General features: G+C 33.6%; 4 protein-coding genes across 4 annotated transcripts; 1 reads left to right on the forward strand and 3 right to left on the reverse strand.

The window, feature by feature from the left end:
• Positions 1-2,341: 2,341 nt before the first annotated feature.
• On the forward strand, positions 2,342-5,026 carry LOC104084820 (chlorophyll a-b binding protein 4, chloroplastic-like). The gene is made up of 3 exons (XM_009588776.4): positions 2,342-2,715; positions 3,485-3,900; positions 4,659-5,026. Exons 1-3 carry the CDS (start codon positions 2,447-2,449, stop codon positions 4,790-4,792), a joined length of 819 nt encoding a protein of 272 aa, XP_009587071.2. The 5' UTR covers positions 2,342-2,446; the 3' UTR covers positions 4,793-5,026.
• Positions 5,027-5,030: 4 nt separating this feature from the next.
• LOC117273866 (probable calcium-binding protein CML45) lies at positions 5,031-5,901 on the reverse strand. Its single transcript, XM_033653071.2, has one exon. The coding sequence runs from the start codon at positions 5,619-5,621 to the stop codon at positions 5,031-5,033; it is 591 nt and encodes a 196-aa protein (XP_033508962.1). The 5' UTR covers positions 5,622-5,901.
• Positions 5,902-8,665: 2,764 nt separating this feature from the next.
• On the reverse strand, positions 8,666-11,545 carry LOC104084819 (cyclic dof factor 1-like). Its single transcript, XM_009588774.4, has 2 exons — positions 11,157-11,545; positions 8,666-10,481 (listed from the first exon to the last, which is right to left on the reverse strand). The coding sequence occupies exons 1-2, from the start codon at positions 11,364-11,366 to the stop codon at positions 9,219-9,221; spliced, it is 1,473 nt and encodes a 490-aa protein (XP_009587069.1). The 5' UTR covers positions 11,367-11,545; the 3' UTR covers positions 8,666-9,218.
• Positions 11,546-17,836: 6,291 nt separating this feature from the next.
• Positions 17,837-20,173, reverse strand: LOC104084818 (protein EMBRYO DEFECTIVE 514-like). The gene is made up of 2 exons (XM_009588773.4): positions 19,668-20,173; positions 17,837-18,272 (listed from the first exon to the last, which is right to left on the reverse strand). Exons 1-2 carry the CDS (start codon positions 20,055-20,057, stop codon positions 17,973-17,975), a joined length of 690 nt encoding a protein of 229 aa, XP_009587068.1. The 5' UTR covers positions 20,058-20,173; the 3' UTR covers positions 17,837-17,972.

Below are 20,173 nucleotides of genomic sequence, written 5' to 3' on the forward strand. Positions count from 1 at the left end.
TCGAGAACAGAGCCTTGGTAGCCCGACGCTGAAGTTTTATTAACCCTCCTCGAAAAAGGCGAGGACGGTACAATCAGATGAGATGGTCGAGGGTGAACGACATCCCCTCGATTTTATTCACAAAGTATTGAACCAAAATATCGATCCGCCAAAAAGAGGGATGGACCTGACCTAGGGTTATTTGGTATTGACGGTAGAAGTCAATAATAACAGAATCGAGGAGACCTAACGTGAAATGGTAAGTATACACACTTAAAACCCCTTTCACGTAAGTGGTGATATCTTCGTCAGAAGAAAGGATTATTATTTCTTTACCCTCCCAATTGCAAACTTTTTTCAGCTGTTTGAGGTACCTCTCGGTTATCGAACACATGTACATCGATACTGGCTCACATTGGGCGGGAACCGACGATCCTTTATCGACCTTAAAATCAGAGGTAAGAACACATGCCCCAGGAACACACTCCTCAGGCCGTGGCTATACCGGTGTTCCGTCGGCGGCAGACTGCGAAGATGAAGCTTTCTCTTTTTGAGGAATGGTTTGTGATGTTTTCGCCATTTTTCGAATTTAAAGGTCAAGAATATAAGAAAGTGACAAAGATTTGGTAAGTTTGAAGAAGGGCTTTTCACAGATCTACGAATAAATTTAGAGGATGCGGAAAAGAACTTGGGAAATTTGGAAGATGAAGATGTAAAAGTAGTAAATGGTAAAAGGAAAGGCTATTTATAGAATAAAGTAACAACGGCTCAATGTCAGTGGTGGTCGACCACCGTTTGACATGCATTTAATGCCTTGAAAAACTAAATCGATAGGACATCTATCACGTGCGTCATGATCGAACCCAATGTGAACGTCAGCTTATAATCCAATCGAGCCATGGAGGAATCATATCGTTTCTCACCACATCCTTCCCGAGAAACGAAGGGACTATCTATATACGGTCAAAATAGATTTCGGTCCTCGTACGATTGATCAGGGTCGAAATATAATGAATCGAAGAAAGACTTCGTAATATCGAGATGGGTCCCGAAGATGATACAAACAAGCTTCGGATCCCAGGTATAGGTCAAACACCGAGTTCGAAGTCATCATCGAGCTCGGGTCCGGATCGAACTATGATGAGATGATTTCGAGCTTAAAGGGCAGAGACCAACCGGGACCGAATCCGAATCATCGCCTGATCCCGAGTCTGTATCGAGCTCTAGAAGCACTATCGACCTGCACCGAGACCGACCGAGCTCGAGCTCACAGACAAGAGCCGTTACAAACACACTAAGGGAGAGAATCTCGTCGGGAATAAGGAAAAAGTTGATTTATCATGGAGTCTCCACTATGTATTTTAAAATATATCTAAAGTAGGATCCTCCATTATAAAAGAGAATGGCTACATTTCTGTACGGGGCATGCTCTTTCTTACATTGTAATTCAAGCATCATATTCTCCTATATTCAAGAACTATTCTTTGAGGCTTTATTAATCGATTCATTCTGCTTAGTCTAAATCATCATCTTTTTTTCAATCTTACTTACTTTGCATTCTTTATCCATATTTAGTATTTCTATTTTGTTCTTACGATTTGTATCAAGCTATATCACATATCCTTAGAACTACGTACAAATTCAATTATATCCGTTTTTTGGATAAACAAGTATAATGCTCCGATAAGGCAATTATCCCAATGGGGTGGTTTTATTCACGGATTAATTATGTGGAGTAAAGTTGATTTTATAATGTTGTAAATAATAATGTATTATCTTGGGGATATCTACTTAAAGGCAAACTTGTCTTTAGTTACACTTGTACATGTATTGTTAATATACGTATAGTGTTAATTTATGTCAGATAAGATAATATATAGATTTTCGATTTTGCTTGTAGTAGCAATGCAAAATTAATACTGTCAATCAAATATTGCATAAATTATCCTGAGACCGTATTTTCTTTTGTAGCCACCTAAACATTATATAATATTTGCGAAATTTGGTGGTGTGACTATTTGTTTAACCAAACTACAACTAAATCGACGCAACACCAGAATACAACTAGATACATTCTTTGCTCCTGAAATCTACCAATGTGGCATCTTCACCCTAGAGTGAACCAAGTGTCGCATCCTAATTGGAGATGAAGGATTCCATTTGGCACTAAAGATTAATTCCTAAGTATCAATTTTCCTTTCCATTTCTTTAATGTGTTTTTCTTTTTCCAACATGGCAAATATTTGGGTGCCCTACTATATCTCTAAAGCAACAGTAATTAAGAAATAGATTCTTTAGATATGGCCTCAAAGATAAGGATAAGAGGCATTTCTTCTCATTGGCTACTCTCAAATTCACAACCCAATCCCATCCGTTGATTTCCTAAAATCTTGCATTTTGACTTGTCAATTGTCACTCTCTAAGATTTCACCATAGCCATAATAAAACCATTCAAATAGAAACACAAATGCATACACAAAATATACAATTTCCTTTAGATTACCAATTCTATTTTCTTGACACCTCCCAAATGGCCACCGTCACGTCGCAAGCCTCCGCCGCCGTCTTCCGGCCAACCGCCTCCAAGTCAAGATTCCTCAGTGGAGCATCTGGTAAACTAAATAGGGAAGTGTTTTTTAAACCCTCAACTTCTTCATCTTACAACTCATTCAAAGTTGAAGCTAAGAAAGGTGAATGGCTTCCAGGCTTAACCTCTCCTACTTATCTTGATGGCAGGTATGTATGCACGTTTTTCTTTGACATTATGTGGTGCATTCTTACCTTTGCTTTAGCCGGTCGGCTAAAATTAATTGCATTCGCTAGCCAAAAGTGTATAAAATATGTATATTATATATATACAAAAGGTATACATTTTGTCAGCTATTATTTTTGGAAGTGAATAAAATATCTTTAAGGGGTCGTCATTAGGTTCAGAGACTAACTATGCAGATATTAGATGCTTAGAACACAAGGATTATTATGGATGAATTGAATTGTTACTTCTTGAATTAAATATAATGTACTAAGAATTGTTATACTGTAAATAACAATAGAGAAGTTGCTTACCTTTAAGGGTGTTTCAGTCTTTACATATGCTTATCCAATTACTGCTTATTCATCTATATTCTTATTTCACCTTATCCCGTAAAAAATGATACTATATATATAGATCTTCACATAAGTTATGCATATATGAGTTATGCATATACTAGATTTATAGTGTGATTCACGGGTTCACATAAATTCAGTAACTTTCGTCCGAACTTTATATTTGTAGTAAAATTTTTACTAAATATATAAGAATATTTAGCTGAGAACCCAAATCCAGTTTGTTGGTCTGGTTATTATTGAACTTGAGATCATTAAGTGAACCCAGTGGCGAAGCCAGTAATTTCATTTAGGGTGTTCAAAACTTGAATAAAGTAAAAAAAATTTCCGATAAAAAGTGTTCAATATATATTATATACCATTAAAATCAAATATTTTACCTATGTAATTGTCGTAGACTCGCTGGTGACAATGGTTTCGATCCATTGGGACTCGCTGAGGATCCAGAAAACTTGAAATGGTTCGTTCAAGCCGAGCTAGTGAACGGTCGATGGGCAATGTTGGGTGTTGCTGGAATGTTACTGCCTGAGGTTCTTACCAGTGCTGGACTCCTTAACGTACCAAAATGGTACGATGCTGGAAAATCTGAGTACTTTGCATCTTCATCAACTCTGTTCGTGATCGAGTTCATATTGTTTCACTACGTCGAAATTCGACGTTGGCAAGACATTAAGAACCCAGGAAGTGTTAATCAAGATCCTATTTTCAAGAGCTATAGTTTGCCTCCTAATGAAGTTGGTTACCCTGGTGGTATTTTCAATCCACTTAACTTTGCTCCCACATTGGAAGCTAAGGAGAAGGAAATTGCTAATGGTAAGTCTTTAATCAACACAAATTAGTGGTTTTCTTTATCCAGTTTAACTTCTATCCATTGTCTGTATGATGATCACTTTACAATTAACTGTTCATATTAAATGAGATTAGTAACTTGAAGTTTAGGCTGATAAAGCCATAGCAAGGGGCGAAGTTAGGTGGGCGAAAGGGGATTCAGATGAACCCTCTTCGTCCCGTGTATATGTTATAGATCCTAAATCCACAACCAAATCATGAAATAACAGATTGTTATATTGATACTCAAATCAAAAATTACACTGAAAAGGGATAGATAGACAGAAAGAAGGGATAAGGGGAGAGGTAGAGTAATAGAGAGAAATAGACGAGGGAGAGAGACCAGAGAGGGGAAGTTTCTAACAATATTCAGCCTAATTCTAGAATGCAATGAATGTATTATTTATCTCCTGATTTCCTTGGTCTCTATCACGCGGAGTGCACATGCTCTATTTTCAGCCAGGTCCCATACGTAATTTGCCAAAAGTCCAAATGTGGCATCGTGACTACTTTGATTCATAACAGTATATAAGTTGGATTTTGTCTTTTACGTATATTAGTTGTTGAATCTCCTTAGCTTCTTTATGTGTTTTTTTTTATAATTTTTGGAATCTCCTTGGTGAAAATCTTATTTTTCCCACTTATCATAGTATTACTTTTTTACAATGTTAATGTTAGCGTATATAAGTTAAATGATAATTGATGCCTTATAGAATCAATTTAATATTTTTGTGGATTTGCAGGGAGATTGGCAATGTTGGCATTTTTGGGATTTATAGTGCAGCACAATGTGACAGGAAAGGGACCATTTGACAACTTGTTGCAGCATCTTTCAGACCCATGGCACAATACCATTATCCAAACATTCGCCAATTAAAGAACCATATTGACATTATTGGAGTGAAGAATTGTTACCTTGTAATCATTGAGTTAGTAATTTTTTTTAATGAAAAGTAAAAACAGAGATATTTATTTTTAAAACAGAGATATTTATTTTTAAACAATGGACCTCTACTGTACAGAGCAACTAGAATTTGCATTTCTTATTCATGTTATCATGTACTACATAAACTCTGCTAGATAATCAAAACAACATGATTTATCTTCCAAATTAATTATAGAAAGGTACTTTGCTCCAGGAGCTTTAGAAATTCAGCAAATTCAATTTTTCCATCTGTGTTTACATCAAAGGGCACAATCATCCTCTGGCAATCCTCCAATGAAAATTCCAAGAAACCCATCTTACAAATGACTTTCTTTAGCTCATTTGCATCAATATAGCCATCTCCATTCCCATCAAACATATTAAAAGCTTCTTTAACTTCTTCTAAACTAGTCTCTGTTTCGTCGAACGAATCGAAAACCTCAGCCAATCCAACCTTATCAAAATCATCCTCATTTTGGTTGCAGAAAATCATTAGTGTATCCAATACTATCTCAACATCATCTTCCTCCAATAGTGCCTCATTATTAGTAGTAACAATTTCAGGGCCACAGTTTTTTGACTTTGATGAAGTTTCAGACTTCTTATATGGAGTAAATACCAAAAGAATGGCTCGAAATATAGAAGAAGAACAAGAACGAAATTCCTGAAATGTGATTACTAAGCCAAGAATCATACAACTTAACATGGTGGAATTGAAATGATTGAGTCCATCAGCTATCTTCTTGTTGCCCTGAGCTGAGAATGAAAAGATCTTCTCCATAGCCTAATTGTGTTCCTTTTTCCTTGGAAACTTTTGAATCAGATTAATGAGATGAATGTAGAATTCAAGTTTCTATATAAAGAGACAGTTCGATGAAGTCCAGTCTTGGTAGAAAGTCTGGAGGAAAGAATGTTGAAAAGTTTATTAAGTTTCCATTAGAAAAACAAATGGAGCAGTTTTGTTGTATCCTTCTTTGTGGGAGTGCGCATAATTTCTTCCTGGTAATTCACATTAGTAATAATAGTACCCAACAATCCGTGTCGCCTGAATAGGGCAAGGACTACACGTTGAAGAAAAACAGGCCGGTGTTTAGTGTTTACACATGCAAAGTGCAAGTGAGTAAGAAAAAGAGAAATATATATTGACGTCATTGTGTGTTATTAACAATTCACTAGATGCCAGTGCGATTTTTAAATAATTATGCTTGTGTGAACAGTGCGACTTATTTCATGATTATAATAAGCTTAGATTTGTAGACATCACAAAGGTGATTTGTTTCAAGACTTACATTAAGCCCAATAATGAAATTTTTATTGAAAAAGAATTTTGAAGGAAGAGAGGATTGACAATTTTACCAACAAGGGTCAAATCTTATATTGGTGAACCAACTAAGAGGTGATTGTAATTTATTTTTATATACAGTTATAATTTAAGGATTGCAACTTCGAGCTCTCACACACAAGAAATTACAAAGATAATGAAAGGAACAATCTCATGTAATTAAGTAAAGAAGGTACTTTAAGCTTCAACAAACGTTGGAGTTTTAGTCTAACCAGAACAACGAGCATTTAGAAAGCAATGATTAGGGTTCAACTTCTTGGAAAATCCTTTGTCATTTACCTCTCAATTATAATTTGAAAATGTGGAGTTGTGAATCACTACTTCATGTAGTTTCGTTGACGACAGTCAAGCCCTTCACTTGACTTAGTTGACTTAACCATGCACATTTAAGTTTGAGGCTTCTTTACACTAAAGTTTTACGAAAGAAGGTAATAATAAATTTTGAAACAGGAGACAAATTTATAAAGTGCAATAAAAAATGTAGGCGTAGAGTAAACATATACATCCCCATTTCCAAAAGAATGAAACTATTTCATTTTTAATCAGTTTTTTTTAAAAAAATCTTTCTAAATGTAAAAATAATTTAACTTTAAAATTCTCTCTTTATCCTTAATGAGATGCTTTATAGCTACAATATATGGATTGTTTTAGACTATAAGTGTTAAAAGTTTATCTTTTTTCTTAAACTATGTGCACCGTCAAAAATATTCAAACAAATTGAAACGTAGGGAGTATTACCAATATCACCAAGCATCATCCAAATTGTTGGGTGTGTATGAACAAAATCTCACATGAAAAGTAAAAAAGAAAAATAAGCTACCTTTGGATACTCTTAATGGTGTGAGGCATTTTAGGAAAAACTATGCGGCTTGACCCAAAACGGACAATATCACACCATGCATGTTAAGAGTATCTTTAGGTCGTTTTAGCCTAACAACTGGTATCAAGCCAATGGTTTGACGGGACTATGGAGATAGCGAGGGCCCGACTTAGTGTCTTTGCCCGTCTACGGAGTTTATAACCTTTACCCGTAGCTTTGAAGACACATACACAACCTTTGAGCTTCGGTGACCAAATGCTCAAGATCATGTGGGTGGTACACCGTTAATCTCCAAATTAGCCCATAAATGGTGATGGATCATGTGGAACTTAGTTCAATGGGGAGATTATTGGGTGTGTATGAATAAAGTCTCAAATAAAAAGTAGAAAAGAAAAATAAGTTACTAATAAGGAGTTGGACAATATCACACCGTGCAGGTTTGGCCCAAGACGGACAATATCATACCGTTTTGGGCCGTTTTAGCCTAACACAAATCAGGTTCAATTAAAACTATGAAACATTGTATTCTAATAATTATATCAGAGGTCCGTGGAAAATGGAAATTTATCTAGATTTAATTGTCTATAAATATTGAAGCGTCTCTATTTTGGGTAGTCGTCATAACTCGTAAGGTTATGATGGTTCCAAACATGTAGAACACTCTACATAAAGTTAATTATCTATTGAAAACTTCAAGCAGTAATAACTATACATAGGAGCTTCAAAAAATTGATAGGTCGATTTTTTTTGTAAGGAAAAAGGAACGGCTAAAAATTGATGAACCCTACTGTGAACAATATCAATCTTGGATTATCAATTGTCTAAGAAATAGAAAAGAAAGAATATACAGATAGAGAAAGGTATGTCCATATGTATAAAAATGCCTTTAAAAGATAAGAGAAGGGAAAAAGAAAGCTAAAGCTAAGTGAAAGTGCCAAAAGCATTTGGCATTATGAGCATATGGGATTTGGGACCCAAAGCCAACTATTTTTAATCATAAGATGTGGCTTAGAGTTGCCTGGCCCCATCAAAATATCTACTTTGTTTCCTATTGATAAATTGCCAACTCCAACAGGTACACAAAAATTGCTCTGATTTTCTAATTGCCCACCAGGCCATATTCAAATGTCCACATCAGATGAAACAGTTTCCTTTATTAATGATTCCAGTTAAATTTGAATTGATTGTTAACTAATTCAGCTAATTCATTTCTTGTCTATTTATCAGGTAAAACAATTCTTGAAAATCCAGGGTCAAGTAGGTATCAGGCTATCTATTTGGTTCTGTTATGATATTTGAGGTTGAGAAGCAGTTTAACATTTCACATGCCATATAATAGAGAAAACTGAATTAAATGAATTTGAAGTGACCTATATTTGCTGGCCACTTCCCACTGGCTTTTGGGGTTGGAAAAGGAACAAGAAAGAATAGTAGTTGACTATCTTCTTATAGAATCCTCAGACCTCAGAGGCTCAAGCTATCTGCATGAAAGACATCATTTGACATCCATTTGCCACTATGCAAATGTACTTCAGTCCAAGCTGCCTTTCTGTTGATATTTTTTTAATATTCTTTAGGTCCTTGGTGATGTCTACTATGAAACAAATCAAGAAATGGCACATTCATTAAAGATCATGAAAACAATAGTATGACCTCAGAAATCTGAAAAGAAATGTTCATTGTTATTCAAACCAACAAAAAAAATGTTTACAGGGAGCGGCGGGCGCTCTCCAAACAAACTTTGAGATTCAAATATGTTACACCTAGTGCATCTAAATATATGTCTTCCCCTTCTATTGTTAGCTGTGTAAATGTATGTACAGTAGACAACACACAAAAGTACAACCAGGCCAGCCACTTGTTCTTAATGTTAACAGGGAAAACTATTAACACAACTTTCTACAACCCTCTCAACTCTGTCACTGATCTGTGCACTGTTTTCGTCCATCAGGCAGGAAACACAGGATAGCTGGTAACTATATTCGTGAGAGCTGAACGGAAGATTTTCCGAGAGCATCATTTTAGGCTCGCTTCTTGAAGCTGAGGACATAGATAAGGCTGCAGGATTAGCATGCAACACAGGATATGCAGTGCTTTTATATTTTGTCACAACCTTTTGGTTGCAAGGCCCCGGAAACTCCTCAGCCAGCAGATTCATATTTAATTCCCAACGTTGACCGTTAAGAACTCTTTGGAGTTTCATAGGATCAGCACGTTTAGGTTCTCTCCTGGAGGCTGAGGGATCTAGATAAGGCTGCAGGGTTAGCATGCAACTCTGGAGATGCAGTGGCTTTGTGGTCTTTGTCATCAATTTTTGGTTGCAAGGCCTTGAAAAATCCTCCCCTGCTAGCAGAATCATATTTAATCCCAAGTGTTGACCATATAGAACTCTTTGCAGCTTCATCAGGATCATCAATCCGCAATGTTTTTGGGACCAAAATAGACCTTTTTGAACTCTTTTGTTCGACTGGTTCGTTGCACTCAGGGTCATCACCTTCTCTTGAATGCTTTCCTAAAGGTGAATTAGGATCAGAACCTGACGCTTTCTCATTTTCTGTTCGCGATGGTTGACTCAGCCAAGGATTACTCCAAGGAGGCACACTGCAGTTCCAATAAGGTGCAGGGTAAAATGGCATAGGGAATCCAAAGGGGTAAATAGCTGACATAGGAACTGCAGCATTCCATGGAAAAGGGAAAGGTACTCCGTGGAGGCAAGGAGCTGGAGACGGGAAGCCATTGGTATTACGCATAACTGCCTCGTGCGGCTTGCTGTTACCTCCTTCCACCATCATATTTGATGCCATGACGGAAGATTCCTTAGAGCAATCATCACCATTTTCTCCACCTTTGCAAGAAGAATTCCTGTGTTCCTGTTTGTAAAAACCATTTGGGATCACATTCGGTGCCCTTTTCTCTGCTGGATTTAAAGCAGAGGCCATAGAGTCGCACAGTGGTAACTCAGGACCAAAGGATAGAACGGTGCCATTTGGTTTGAGCATTGGATGATGAAATCCATTTGGAGATTCAATTCTTGATGCTAGTAATACATCATCAGGGATACTTATATGATGATAATGAGATGCAAGATTCTTGTTCTTGCGACGACCAGCTCCCACAGGAAGATTCCTCATAGTACCACCGGCAGTCCAATACCTCTGGCAGCTCCTGCAGAAATGACGAGGCTGGTTGACATTGTTATTATTATAGTAACAGAATTTTGTATCTGTACTATTGCAACGAGGGCACGGGAGAACTTTGTCTGGCTTCTTCAGAAGTGTCTGCTGAGAATCTGTTGCATTATTTGGTTCATTTTCATTCTCGGAAGATTTTACTGTTTGATGGTCTTCATCAGTAGGAAATTTAGGACTGTTCTCTGATTCTGATGAAGTCTTAGGATTTTCTGATTCTTCCACCATCTGATTTTGATCTTCCTCCTCCAGTTTGTCTTCACTGAGCTCTCTTGTTTTATGAATATCGTCCTAAAATCAAAACATAAAACTGCATGAGCTTCTTGTGAAAATTGCAATTAGATAGCTACAAGCCTACAATAAAGAGTTTGAGCTAAAATCGACTGCGCATAATGGTTAAAAATCATCACAAATAGTGAGCATAGGCAAGTTTGTAACGTATCCTAAAAGATTCTTCCTCAAAAAGGGTAAAAAGGAAAAAGTACCAAGCAGCTTACTTTTCCCCAATTTCATTGATTCAACATATATGGCAAAGGTGGAACATCATTGAATAAACGCACAAATTATGATGCAGTAACATCTAATTAGGTGTTTTGAACTCTCAATTAATCCATAATTAAAGAACACTGAGCAGTAACGGATCTAGAACTTAGTAAGTGTATCTCTCCAAACTACTTAATCTGAACATATATAGTTGAAATACCTTAAAAATTGTAAATTTATACACTAAATTTCCACCCAACCACAAAGGAGTATTAGATGCACTAATATCAAACTCAATTGTCTTAAAATTCTGAATCCACCTTAGTTTTAGTTTTCCATTTTCCAATTCAACATCCAAGAGGACTTACTTTTAAAATTCATAACCAAATTAAGCAAAATCTCAAATTAGGAAGTACGTTATTCTTATTTTGAAATCCATTAATTGTCAACCAAAATTGAAAAGTTTAATTTTTGAAACTGTACCTTGTCAGCTGCTTGATTTTCGTAGTCAATTGACTCACTTCCTTCATCATTCTCTGAACTGCTTGTTCGATTGTCCTCTAAATACTGATCAACATCAAACCCAGTGCTACTCCGATTATCAATCGTAGACCTACCGGCGCCGGAATATTCGCCAGATACGACCATCGGAAGTATCTTACCGAACAGCTTGATTTCTGATTCACACGTCATATTTTCCAGAGAAAAAAGAAAATGGGAATTTAGCAAAATGGAAAGCAACTATAGGAAGACTCTTCAACTCTTCTAGCAGTGGTTGTAAAGTCGCCGCCGGCGAGCTGACGTGGATTCAAGATTGATTCTTTTTCTTCTTTTTATGCTAAGTTTAGAAGCAAAACCAGTTGGCGTTCTATAGACTGTGAATTTGATATCCTTTAATTTAAAGGTTCCGCCACGTCACCACCCACTAATTTCTCAGCCACAAGTTTTAATGGTGGTCCAGGATCCTTGATATACTAATTTAATTTTCCTTGTTAGGCTTTTTATGTTCTGTTTTATCCATTTAAGAAAAGATTGACACTTATATTATATTTGAAAGGCTTTAGTATATAAATATTCATATCTTTTTCTAATAGCATCATTTTATAGAATGACATACATATTAAATATCATAATATTTTAACGGTAATTTTGGTATTTTACATAATTTTGTTTACGAGTGAAAAATCTTTCTTTCTTTTTCTAAATTTCACATTCGCTTTAATATTATCCTATAAATTAAATAAAGTGTCATAAATTTGTCAAAATATTATAATCTTTTTGTTATTCTAATAAAAAACAATTTGGCTCCTCAAGTAATAGTGATTTAAGCTCTGTATACTGCTATGTATAGATTTTATTAACATATAGAAAATTAGAAATAGGTAATTCATCTTAACATGTGTAATATGATAAGTTGTAAAATAGAATAATAATGTGTTATAACTTGTTAAATTGAAATAATAGAATATTAAAGCTTTAGGGGTCGTTTGGTTGGAAAACAAGTAATCTCATGATTAATTATTCCGAGATTAGATATCATGGGATTAGTTATCCCACCCTCCCATATGGATAAAAAAAAACATACAATCTCGGGATAATTAATCTCGAGATTAGTTATATCATAATTTTTATCTCAACCAAACGTGGGAAAAACTCATCTCAAATTTAATTTTGGGATTAATCATCCTTTATCCCTCGTACCACCCCTCGTACCAAACGATTCCTTAAACTCTTAAATCCTTGATAATCTTTTTTTCTTCTTTTGACAGAATATAATCTTTCTTGCCTTACCTTTTCTCTTTCTCTGTAGCTATACGGAAGTTATGGTGCACCCTGGACACAAAAAACCTGTCCACCCACGTGTGACAACCTTTATTAGGTAATAATAAGTTATTTTTTTAATTTAAATTTTAAGAAATTTAAATTACACGTTTTGTGTTGTTAATAATTATGTACTCTCCTTGAGTTAACAAATTTATAGTTTTAAAATTATTCTTAAATAAAAACGAAAATAATAAGAAATAATAATAATAATAATAATAATTGACATTAATAACAATAATAATAATAATACTAAAACTTTTGAATTTGATCTAAAATTTATCCCACTGCATATCGTGAAAATAATAAATTTTATATAAGTTTATTATAAATTTTAAATTTTAAAAAATTTAAATTACACATTATGTGATGTTAATAATTAGTTACTCTCTTTGAGTTGACAAATTTGGAGTTTTGAAATTATTCTAAAATTAAAACGAAAATAATAAGAAGAAATAATAATAATAATAATAATTGACATTAATAATAACAATAATAATAATAATAATAATAATAATAATAATAATAATAATAATAATAATAATAATAATACTAAAACATTTGAATTTAATCTAAAATTTATCCCACTGCATATCGTGAAAATAATAAATTTTATATAAGTTTATTTATTAAATTTTAAATATATTTAATTGTTTTTTATATAAATAATAATTTTTATATGTTTATAATATTTATTTTGAAACCCTTTTTATTTTAAATTTGGAAGTTACCCACACATAATATAACTTCATATATTATATTAAAAGAGTGATAGTGAATCATGAGGTCAACTCAAGTGTCATGTAGAAAAAATGCTACTTCGCACTTTAAAGGCAAAGTTTAACTAGATTTTATGACAAAATTTAATCTATATCTATATTAATCTACATCTATAAATTAGCCTCGCGTGTCATTATCAATTCACACAAAATAAAAAGGTATATAATAATGAAATAATTACAAATAGCATATAAAAAATAAAAATCAAAAAATTATATTGAAAATAAAATAGAAAAAAATTTTAATTTATTATTCCATATAATATAGAAAAAATATTAAAGATATTGATACATTTTACATAAAAAATAAAACAACATCTTTAGTATTAACTATGAAATTATTTTGGTCATAAATTATGGATAAAATACTAATTTAAGGAATAAAAGAAAATAAGTAAATAAAATCAATATATTATTGATAAATTTAGACAATTGAAGAATTAAAAAAGATTGAAAGTGAAGCCAAGTGATAGTCAAGCTTGATATGAAGATATTATATTAAAAGGATAGTAGGTGAGCTTGATATGAAGCCAAGTGGCGTATTGAGGAAACGTTAAAATAAATATAGAACGATGAGACTTATTTAAATTTGAGATGAGAAAGTGATTTTTTAATTATGAAGAAAAAAATACAATAGATAATATCACATAATTAAAATCTTAATAAAATCTAAATCAAATAATATTGAACAATGAAAGAATTTGAAGTAACGAATAAATAAGCTTACTCATAAGAAAAATAAAAAATATTATTATAAAATTATAGAGATAAAACTTATTTCATTTGAGATAAGAAAATATCTTTTAAATTATAATAAGAAAAGTCATACAAATAACAAAACATAACTAAAACTATAATAGATAAAGTCAAAAAACAAAATATAGAACAATGAATGAATTTCAAGTAAAAGAGTAATAAATTAATAATCAACTTTGTTAGGAGTAGGAAATCTATATTATCTATGTTATATTAAAGGAGGTAATAAGCAAAGACATTAAATCTAAAGACAAACTAATAAAAAATTCACATTATAGTGCAATCATAATGAGCAACGAATAAATCAAACGATAATCGAGGAACAAAAGAAGGAAAAAAGTATAAAATATAAAATGATAATATGTATTAGAATTCTAAATCATCAAGCGTTTTTGAGTTATAATGACAAAAATTATTCATATGTAAAATATCACATAACTTAAATCTTAATAGATAAAGTCAAAATTTAAAAATATTAGGTAATGAAAGAATATCAAGCAATAAAGCATAGTTTTAAAAGATAATTAAATTTAATAATTAATCTTAAGAATTAAAATTTTAATAAGAAGTCAAATGAGAATAAAACTTAATTTCTAGGCGTATAATACAAAAATATCAATTATTTAAAAAAATTGGTAGATTTATAACTAATAAAGAAAGAAAAAATTATATTTTTGACGAATTCAAATGAAAATGTATAATGAAAAAAAATATTTGAAGAAAAAGTTTTAGGATCAAACAAATTAGATCTCGCCGGTGCTATACTAGTTGCAGTTAATACAATCTTTGAGGCTGAAAGTTAAAGCTATGGAATGTAGCCCGCTGTAAAGTAGCAGGTGGATAAAGTTTATATTATGCCTTCTCGAAACTTTTTACTATCTTATTTTCCTTTTTCTTCATTTCTTGTCAAAAAATAAACTAAAAAGATGTACATGAATTGATTCTTATATATCGTAGTCCCTCACTTTTAATTTATGTGAACTTATTTCTTTTTTAATCCGTGCAAAAAAAAATGACATATTTTCTTATTTGGAAATAATTTATCTTTATGTAATGATTTACAGCCACACAAAATATATATGCCTCATTTTATACCACAAATTCAAAAGTCTTATATCTTTTATTAAACTCCGTGCTCATTCAAATAAGTTCACATAAATTGAAACGGAGGTATATTTCTTGTTCAAAACTAGACCAACTCTTTCAGACCAAGAATATTATATCAATCACTCAGCATCTCCGGGATCAATGGCGGTTTAACACAATAGGTGGCCTAAAGCAAAATTTTGTAAAGAGGCCTTAACTTTAAAAAAAAATCATATATATTTTTATAAAACTTATTTTATAGTTTTTTGAGATGCAAAATTATCAAGTATTAATAATTATTTTATAATCAACTTTTTTAACTGACAGTATAGCTAATCAATCACGTGGATAAATAATTCTCTTTTTTTAAAAATAAAAGTCTTTTAATTTTTACCTTAAAATATTAAATGTAATTTTGAAAATTAACCATAAAACATGCTTTTAATTTAAAAAATGAGTCCCCCAAATTTTGGGGTCTAAAGCCTTTGCTTTAGTTGCTTTGGCCTTGAGCCGACACTGTCTAGGATTGCTTGCAATAAATTTTCAAAGTATGGAAAATAAGCTGCAATCACAATAATATAAGAAAAATAATTTTATTGATAAATTTTGGTGGGTATAATTTTGTTTGTTCTTTCAATTCTTCTTTCTGTATTGTTCTCCATGATTCAAGCTTCAAGGGTTCAACAAACTTCCTTGGAATGTATTTTGATATCCATAAAAAGGAAGAGCACATCTTGATCACTTCATGTCCTTGAGGAAAGACAATTTTGATGTTTTTAATCTCTTCGTGAATATTTAGTAAATTTGTGGAATTTCGAGATGTTTTTTCGATGGAATATGTCCCCCTTTTATAGGCGCGACTTAAGGTTAGGACAAAGTAGCTTTCAAAAAATCCTTGATGGGCCCTACGGTTTCAAGATGAGCTCGTCTTATAGTATTTTAAATTTAAGATTTAGCCCAAATTCATACGGATTTTACTCATTAAAATTTCGGTATCTACAAGGATATATATTGTTTTTATTAAATTATCAATCTTGAGCTCTACCATAGACTGTTTCAATTGGGCATGCGCGTCAATGCCTGCATCATCGGTAGATATTAAAGATATAGTGTAAATAGATTTTAAGTCTTTTTGTAAAACATTTGAGTTAGACATTACTGTGTTTTAAGAGAAACTAAATTAAATTGCATCAAAAGCTATTTGCTAAACAACTAGTGCGTTGGCTGCGTAAGCTAGACAGCTCGACATCAAGAAAGAGTTAGGAAGAAAAAAACTATGTTATTCTTCAATATGAAACAATTGTTAACATAAGTGTCTTAATCTATGTCATTAATCAAAAAACACTTGGTTTAAGTTCATGACACGTGTTAATCATCCATGACAACTACACTAGACTTCTTTTTCTATATATGACAACTAACGTTAGACTTTGTAAATCCGAGGTCCATTTCCCTACCTAGTAGGAACATTGGAGAGATCAACATATGTCCAATTTAAAATTCCTAATATATATAATAAGAAGAGATATAAAGTGCAACGCATATCCTTTTGTCATCTTTAGGTGTAAAGTCCTTCTGATTATTGGTTTCTTAACTATAGGATTAATTTTAGTATAATCTTTATTAGAAAGAGACCTTTTTATTTAAATCTCTCTCCAACCCCCCACCCCACCCCACCCCCCGCAAACAACTGTTTAAGATCTAGGACTCATTTGAGAGTTGAGGACAAATTTCGATTTAGACACGTTGGGACCAAAGGACGAGTAGATTAGTCCAAAATTTGGTAGTCACTCATCTTCTTGCTTTAATTTAATCTTTAGCAGAATGATGGAAGTTCGGGAGCCGAAGAGGTAAGAAGACGAGGTGTCAACTTCTAAGAGAAGGACAATGTATGATATATGCTAGCAAACTTTGGTGCAAAATAGTTTGGATTAATCTTGTTCCGTTGGGGTTATCACTAACCATGGAAAATTAATGATGCGGATTCAGGATTTAAGTCATATGTGTTTAATCTTTAAGGTTCTTAGATGAAACCCGTTGTATTTTAAAATTATGGGTTCATATCTATTACTATTTTAATAGATATTTTACACATAAATTTATGTTTCGCATTGGAAGTACTGAATTCAGATGAACTCGTTGTACATCCATCTCTAAATAGTATATATTCACAAGCTGCTCTAGAAGTTATGTTATTATATTCGCTTTTAAGGTTCTTTGAGAGTCTCGGATCTTAAGGTTCTTTGAGAGTCTCGGATCTTAATATGAGAGTTATAAAAAAACATTTTTCTTTTTAACAACTCAAAGTGCCTGTTTATGCTGATGAATACTTCGCTTCTAAGTTCTAATCATGCATCCAACTTACTGCTGTACTCTAAAAGTATCATCCTTTGAAAGATGGGAACAATGAGTTTGGGTTACAAACCCAACGAGGCCCAAGCAATTTTGGATTGAAATAGTATGTGTTGAAGTAGTGGTATAACTCAAATGAATCAGGCATCTGCAGATTAGTTTAATATCAATTTTAATAGTTCTGAGCTTAAGTACTCCCTTAGTAGGATTTAACCGTGGAGGTTACTGAGTTATTAAGACAAAATTGACTAACACATTCTTTATATGATAGCTTCATCAGGTGAATTCACACATTCCATCAATTTAAAGCAGATTTTGGAAGGATTATAGGTAATACCAAACAAAACAAAAAACTGAATTATGCACCCCTTATAGTCATGTAACTTCACTAGCCATAAATCATTATGTCAAAACTGCAAGCAGAAAGCTGTATTGACCAAAATATGGACTATAGACGGCAGCGTGCAAAACTGGCAGTCGATTATGGTCAATATGAAGCTGTTTTTCAATATCTTGACTTCCCTCCATGTCCACCTCCTTTCCTTCCACCACGTTTCCCGCTATGAGCCAAAGCTTTGTTGGCTTCATGTTTTACTTGCATGTTCTCTGGGAGGGGCAGAATGTGATCAACACACTTCCTGAAGCTAAAGTCATCCACAGAACCATCCTCCCTAATGACAAAGAAGCAGCGACTTTTAAACTGAGGATGAAACCGGATTTGAAACGCACGAATTCCTGTACCAATCTTTCTGTCTGGCTCCAAATGACCCTTCTTGAGCAAGTCAAGCAAAACCAAGTGCTCATACTGCAACGGCGAACAAACAAAATATAATGACTTATAAACCATCTTAACATTTTCATACTCCATCAGTTGATTGAACATGTAAATCCATGAATGCTTACAACTAATAGTTCATATTCTTGTATGGTAATAATACTATAGTGATGACTTATATAACCCTACAGTTTTTCACTTCACAGTTTTTTTTAGATGCAAATAAAATAGCCAATGGAAGAGAGTTGGAGTCTGAGAAACAATAGCTTTGACGATTGAGGATCAGAAGAGAACCACAAATTGAGCAGTATGACAAAAAGACAGTAAAAGTTGGAAGGTACAAAAATAAAAGTCATTATGCATAATAAACAACAAATATTGATGATCATCTTGAGTCCATATGAAGGTATTCGAATACAACAATCCCATGTTTCAGATGAGAAACACAGTCTAGCAGCAAGAAAAGATATCAGAAAGCAAAGATACATTTTAAGTGATGAGCATCTAACCAATCAAAATAGATCACCCAAAGCCAAAACAGGTCAGCCTCTTTGAACTTAGGAGTTAGGATGCAATTGATAATCAATACTAAGACCATTAAAAAGAAGGCAAAAAATTATCCAAGCAATGGAATCTACAACACTTTACTCAATCATGGAGGTCATACAGCAATTTTACCATCCAAAACTCACTTCACATAATACAGCCATTGTTTACCAAATGCATTTGAGTTCCAATTACCAAGGACATAAAGAAATGAAAGGTGAGGTCCATGTAATAGTTATTGTGGAACTGCAGTTATTATGTTGGCCCATTAATTCAGCAAGAAATTAAGATATTCTCAAATTTTGCCTTTCAATATTTACTAAAACCATATACGTATGTGGGCCGAAATAGGAGAGGTGCAATTATGAAATCTCACAATGATTATTTCATGGTTCACATCTTACAAGAAACTGGTTGCTTAAGTCAATACTTGAGTCGATATTCATAGACATATACACTAACCAAAAAGAAATCTAGCATCATATCCACCTAAATGTCGGATGCTTTAGCCTTAAAGCAATTTTTTGCAGGCCTGAAGATAACTAATCACTCACAAATAAACAACTGACCCAATTTATGCTTCCAAGCCACACAAGAAACAACATAGTGCAATTTACTCACTGATCAAGACATATAATGCAGCTTAATGCTCTAAAGACACGCATTTTCAGACTACTCCATGTAAAATACCCTAAATTACTCCAAAGAAATCCCACATTTTTCAGCCAATATATGATAAACTAAAACAATTGACCCAAAAACACTGTAAAGACCAAATCTTGCTATACAGGGTAATCAAATAGTCAATCACCTATAAATTCTGTGACCCATTTCGTTCCAATACTCAAATATATTAGTACTAATTAAATGTCTTATTACCTTGTTGAGGTTGAGATTGGGAGACCAAGAGTGAAGAAGCTTATAAAAGTAATCAAACATCTCTACTGACGACCAGAAGTTCTTCGAACCCACGCTAGCCGGACCCGACCCGTTTTTCTTTTCTTCATCTACAGCCGTTTCGCTTCCGTCTAAATTCTCGAGCCTTTGTTCTTCCACAGACTTGTCCACCTTCAGCTTCTTTGTGGCGTCTTCATTCTCCGGCTCGTTTTTCTCCTCCTCCCTTGGCCGCTTCGAGCTGCCGTTCTCCGCCGCATCATCGGCAGTTTGAGCTTCGACATCCATATCCTGAGCCGGGGTTTCCTCTTTCTCCGCCTGTGCTACGGCTTCGGCGGCGGGGGCGGCTGCGACTTCAGGTTCTGTTTCTGCCATGGTAAAGCTGAGTAAGTTCAGGGGACCAAAGTGAAGCAGTGAGAAGGTGTAGGAAAAACCCTAGGGTTGGGTTTAGCCTTTTTAAATCCTGTAAACCGTGCTTTCGGCAAACCCGA

This window comes from Nicotiana tomentosiformis, chromosome 6, assembly GCF_000390325.3.
Source record: "Nicotiana tomentosiformis chromosome 6, ASM39032v3, whole genome shotgun sequence".
Classification (NCBI taxonomy): Eukaryota; Viridiplantae; Streptophyta; class Magnoliopsida; order Solanales; family Solanaceae; genus Nicotiana; species Nicotiana tomentosiformis.